This window comes from Crocodylus porosus, unplaced genomic scaffold (assembly GCF_001723895.1).
Source record: "Crocodylus porosus isolate Cpor-Errol unplaced genomic scaffold, CroPor_comp1, whole genome shotgun sequence".
Lineage (NCBI taxonomy): Eukaryota > Metazoa > Chordata > Crocodylia > Crocodylidae > Crocodylus > Crocodylus porosus.
Window position 1 is genome coordinate 50971208 of NW_017728950.1, and position 5910 is coordinate 50977117.

The window sequence follows — 5910 nt, forward strand, 5'->3', positions numbered from 1 at the left end:
GATGCTTATCTTGCTGGGATCCTATAACCCCAGCTGACTTCCTACCCTTTGGGCAGGGGGCTGGACTCGATGATCTCCCGAGGTCCCTTCCAGCCATGATGTCTATGAAATCTATTAAATAACTCTGCAAGGAAAAATTCATTAAACAAAGTAGTCAGGTGAAAAATGGCTTTCACCACAAATACATTTATTAAAAAGTAGTTATGTGCAATTGCAAATACTCAGCCCATGCAACTCTGCAAGCATTTAAAGAAATCTATCGTGGTGGTGATTAGCATTACTACAGCTTCCAAAGAAAAGATGAGAACCATAAAGAAGTATAATAACTTTATTGTTTTGTTTCCAAAGCTAAGTAACAGGAAACACCACACGAAAAGCCCCTAATGTCTAACAATTATGAAAATGGAATAACAACTTAGATTTTTCAAAATATATCACGTTTAATTATTTTAAGATGTTAACAATTAAGAAATTGTTAAAACTACATCTAATTATCTTGATGGTATCACATGTACATTATGATTTAATATATATGGCCTTTCCATGAATGTAGGAACAATGGGCATTATAATCTGGAATCCGGTCAATTATTTTTATCACATATCACCATATTATTAAGTAAGTTGGTGTAGTGGTGGAATGATAACAAGCATTAGTAGGACTCTACTTGGACCAGGAGCAACAGAACCATAATAGCTATATTACTACTTTCAGGGTTACTATGGTAGCCACTCCCACAGAATTCAAAAGGAGGAGGAGGTAAAAAATAACTCAAAGGGCAAAAGAAAAGCAACAAGAAATATGCAACATAAGATTAATAAGTTTATATTAAATGACCATTGGTTTATAAAGAGATATTATAATAGCTATGACTTGTAAAGTAAGCCGGGGTGGACAGTAAATCAAGTATAAATATGGAATGTATGAATGTATAGAAATAGTTTGAGCTCTCATAAGAAACTGGCCAACTGCTTGCTGGTTGTGGGCAGCACAAAAGTTTTGGGCTTTGGAGTTATGTTTTAAAAGAGATGAGCAAATTAGAAACAGAGACAACCCTCATTTGGATAACACAGGAATAGCTACAGCCAACAAGTTCTACAAAGGTGAACACTCACAAAAATACACAAAGGATTATTTATCAGAACAAAGATTTATAGTAATAAAAGATTTTGTAAACAGCAAGAACAGAAACTATTAAATTAATTTACCGTTAGGTCTAAGTGCAAAATGCAATAACTTCATTCATCATTGCATTAGAATTCAAAGATTACCATACAGTCTTGTTCAAAACCTCTAGGATTAAATACTGTGATAATCACATTTTAAACAAGTGTATTTTTTACCAAGACCACCTACAAAATGTCACCCTTAGAAAGCTACTAAAATTCTTTACTGAAAACAATAGGGTGAAATAGCTAGTGAACATATTGCTCTGTAATGTGGATATACACAATACTAGTAACTGAAAAAGGAAAAAAAGAAATCAATAAGCCAATTAATCAGTCCTGCAATCCTACTGGTTAGAATACTGTAAACATCACTTAGGCTTTTTTCTTTCCCCTTGAAAAATAATTATACCATACAACTGTAACTGTTACAACCATTAAATATTTTTCTTTCACTTGTTAAATAGCTTTGGGATTTTTCTAGGCTTTCATAGTCTAAAAGGACATGCCTTAATGAACTATCACATTTCATAGGAAAACAAAAACAAAAACAAAAAAAAGAGTCCAACCCCAGGAACGCTGACAGATGTGGAGAAAAAAGACAACCCCCCCCCCCAAATATACAGTGCTTTACCAGATGAGAAATCACACCAGTCTGACCTGGTGTGATTCCTCACCATCAGCTCCCCAGCATTCGTATAGCCCATGCACTTCAGCAGGGCTTTTTAAACAAAAGCAGCTATTAGATAAAAGCACTAGAATATCCTGCTGAAGTGCATGGGCTATACAGACACTGGACGAGCTGGGTCATACTGATGCAGTTTCTCTTCTGGGCATGAGCTGCGTTCAGTGCAGGGGCTCACCAGGCTGAAAGTAAAGCACTGCTTTTTTCCCCCCACATCTGTAAGCAGCCAAGATTCTTCTAACTGCTGCCAAAACAATTAGAGGTACTGCAGATCAAGATGCAGAAGGAAGTCACTGTTTAAAATAAATAAATAAATAAATCGATTTAGAATAACAATCAAGGTATCTAACTTTTCAACTGTTTCAATACATCGAATACTCAGCAAGACAAAAATACTGGTGTATGTGATTAAAGCAATATTCTTGACCAGAAAAATTACTTTACCTAAAGTGAGTTAAAAACAATATAAGTTTAGGTAATTATGAACTCTACTTGCTCAACAAGCTTATCAAAGTACTGGGTATGCCATCTGCTTGGATAACTAGCAGACATGTTAAAGTTTCTTTCTGAAATCAAGCCACTAATTTGCTAACTCAAGCACCCAAGCCTTCAGCTGAAGTCATAGCCTTGGGGGGCGGGGAGAGAAACAAGTCTCCTGAAAAGCAGGTCTAAAGTCTGTCAGGGTACAGAACTTAATAAAAAAGTCAGAGGTTGTCAACCAGGGGTACGTGTAACCCCTGGGGTACTTGAGAAAGCACGGGCAGGCAAAGACAGAGGGCCACCATGCACCATCCCATGCAGGGGCTGCCCACCCAGACAGACACAGGCAGCAGGGAATGGTTGCATGCTGCAGCTGCTGCCACACAGCATTTGGCCGCGTGCCACCCTGCCCCCCCCCCGCAATACACTGCTCCAAAAAAACTGAAAACCCCTGTAATAAGCAATAGATACAACATGAATTATCACCAAAAGCAGGGCTTTTATACTAACTGCTTCATTCTTTTCCACATAACTGTGTGCCAGTGCAGTGCAATGACTACAGGGGAGTTTTGCTTTGATTAGGAAAACTTTCCAATTACTCCAAAACAAATCATTACTCCACTGAACTTCCATCAAAGTTTCCAAAAAGAAAAATTTCAATTAAATTTCAATTAAATGTACAACAGTCATTGAGCATATTCTTCCAGGATCCCAACTATCTAGGTCTCTAGTCCTAAAATGTACAAAATGTAAACAAATAGCATCTTAGTTAAAAAAAGGGAATTTTTTTGGAATTGAATGTAAATGTTCCTCAAATTCATGACCCTAACCTTCAGGCTACCAAATACATCCCTGACCCTAACCTTCACATTTTCTTCTCATCCTTGTAAACCTATTCAGCATTTTTGTGGAGTTTCTTGTACTTAGAAATGACATTTATAGGATCCTGACCCAACTATTATCACAAAGATCATATGAGATTAGAGCAATGACCATATGTATTCTTGCTAGCATACAGTAAACCAAGCAGTAAAAGAATACAATATCAAACCTTGAAACAAAAACTAATGGAGGAAAGAAACTGAAATACTGGATTTTAAAATAAGAGATGGAAGGTTACCGTTTGATCTCAGGAACACTGTGATTGATTGGAGAGGAGGAATTCATGACTACTACTTTCCAGCCTTCTAATCTATGTTCTCAGGATAATGACTGGTCTCTGATTGTAAAATTATTTTACAGGAATCAAGAAATTTCAAAAGAAGATTCTTCCCCACATCATATCAGTACATTAAAACCTATACAAAATATATAAAGGAAATATTCAGTTTAAATTTCTCACCACAATAGTCAGTTATTAAATTAAAGGGTCAATTATATTAAAACTTACTATATTTCTATATCTCATGGGATCAACATGTAAGGACTACACCCTCTAATAAGCATTTGTAAAATCTCTCTAAACCTGAAGCCCAGAGCGAAAATTTTTATAAAGACAACTCTGGCTTCTAAATTTGCCAACAAAAGTTATATAGGAAGAGGGTGTAAAACACCCCCTTTCTGAGGGTCGGGGAGGGGAGGGAAGGGACACAACGACTGTCTGCCATCTCTCTGTTGCAGCAATCAATTTTTGTTTTTTGAAAGAAGACACACGCAATACATCTAATGGTCCTCAGGGCAGAATAGTTTCGAGTGGATCCACATTCAGCCTTCACTGGGCAGCACAGCAAATCTCCTGCTAGGAAATGCAAGAACACTTCTACTGGTGGCAGTGTATAAGAAAACATTAAACATTGTCTTGGGAGAGAGAAAAGCAGCAAAAATTGGAAGTTTAACTTCAGACACACTGGGCACAGAAATCCACTTTTATCTCCTAATACAGGACTGTTCAACTGCATGCAGCTTGCAAGGGGTTAACTTGTGAACCACACACTGAAGACTCCCCCCCACTCCCTGGTGCCACTGGGAAGCTGGTCAGATCTCTGGGCTCCCTCCCCATCTCCATCTTCCACTTCCTGCCTCCCTTGCTGGGGCCTAAGCAGAGCTGCTCTAGCAGAGGCCACATTAGGATGATGAAATGAGACAGTGAATCCACATACCATATTTACAGGATTAAAGGGACCACACCACCAGTATGAAAAGGCTTATTTCAAGTGGAGGAATAAACTAATTAACATGTCCCTATGGCAGATGGGCAAACCAGTGTGCAGGAAGATGATCAACCATGGTTACACTCAGCTGGAGCTTACCCTTGCTTTAAACACTGCTTTATGGATTTCATAACTAGGGACCTACTCACAGCATGATCTGAGGCAGTTCCTGCCAAAAACGAACTGGAAATAAAATGCTGGCTCCCCAGTGGGAGCCTGCAGCTCTCACAGCTGTTGCCACACAGAAAGGGAGCCAACATGGCACCTCCCCCTTCTTCCTTTCACGGCTGATTAAGCATTATACAGCCCCATCCTTCTCAGCCAATCAGCAGCGTAGTTAGGCCTCACCATGAGAAACCATGAAAACGGTGGTGGACACTGCAATCCGCTCCAGTGTTGACAGGTGTATAATAATTATCACATTTGTATGATAGATAATACTAAAAGTCCTCAAAATCTGTGATTTTTTTTGGGTGTCATTTGACCCAGTTCTCACTCGCATTGAATTGGAATTTGACAGGAACTCAAGTGAGGGTGAATAATATTTGCCACTTATCTTTAACTGGAGACTTACAGTGAGCAATATAACATAACTGCATAATGATCACATAACCAAATCTCAATGTGTAATAATACTAAGAGCTTTATTTTAAATGCTATATATGGTCTTAAATCAACAGAAAAGTCAAAGGGGGTTTGTACCTGCCTTGCTTGTAAATTTCAGGCACATACCTAATACAGCAAGTTGCAAAATATAGATTTACAATACACAGATCTGCACCACAAAACAAAAATAAAAGAATAAATTCAGTTTAACCAGTCGGAGAAAGAGTTAAACAAAACTTCATAGTGAGCAGTGTCAAGTAGAGTGGCACAGGATGCGATGATAACAGTATAAGGCAACATGATGTTACTTAAAAAAGACTACACTGGCATACTTTTTTCCCCAGAGTATGACAGTTTTTCAGAAAATATGATAATTCGAGCTTCCAATATGAAAATTTCATATTTGACCTGGCAACACTGATCAGCTTGCAAAATTGCCCACCTGCCTCATGATAGGTCCCTATTCATAACTAGGACCCAGTTGTAGGCCATCTTTATCACCACAGTGCTTGCCACACCCAATTTCTGCCCAACCTAATGCAGAAATCTTAGGTTCTAATGATGTTAGGCCTGCCCTTCCTAGTAAACTACTGCAGAAGCTACTTTAAGAAAAACGTTTTGCCCATTTTCTCGCTTACATGTCTAATAGAACAGTCTGCTCTAACTTAAGTCTCTAGGAAACAGACTCTACTAGGGGTGTACCAACAGAGATTTTTTGGGCCAATAGAGATAGCTGATTTTTAAGGAGGCATATTGCAAGACGCAGCCCAGTAGCTTGAAGAGCTGGATGGTAAGCCTGTTATGGTGGAAGGGGAGGGCGAAG

The 5910-nt window shown here is 38.5% G+C and overlaps 1 protein-coding gene across 5 annotated transcripts in view; it reads right to left on the reverse strand.

Moving 5' to 3' along the window:
- The window catches only part of CCDC171 (coiled-coil domain containing 171), a 304988-nt gene that overhangs the window by 289344 nt on the left and 9734 nt on the right, over nt 1–5910 (reverse strand). For all 5 annotated transcript variants that reach the window (XM_019555118.1, XM_019555120.1, XM_019555115.1 and 2 more), the window contains exon 2: nt 3452–3629. In XM_019555118.1, coding sequence (XP_019410663.1) covers nt 3452–3498 — 47 coding nt within the window. In that variant the 5' untranslated portion in view covers nt 3499–3629. The remainder of the gene's footprint in view (nt 1–3451; nt 3630–5910) is intronic.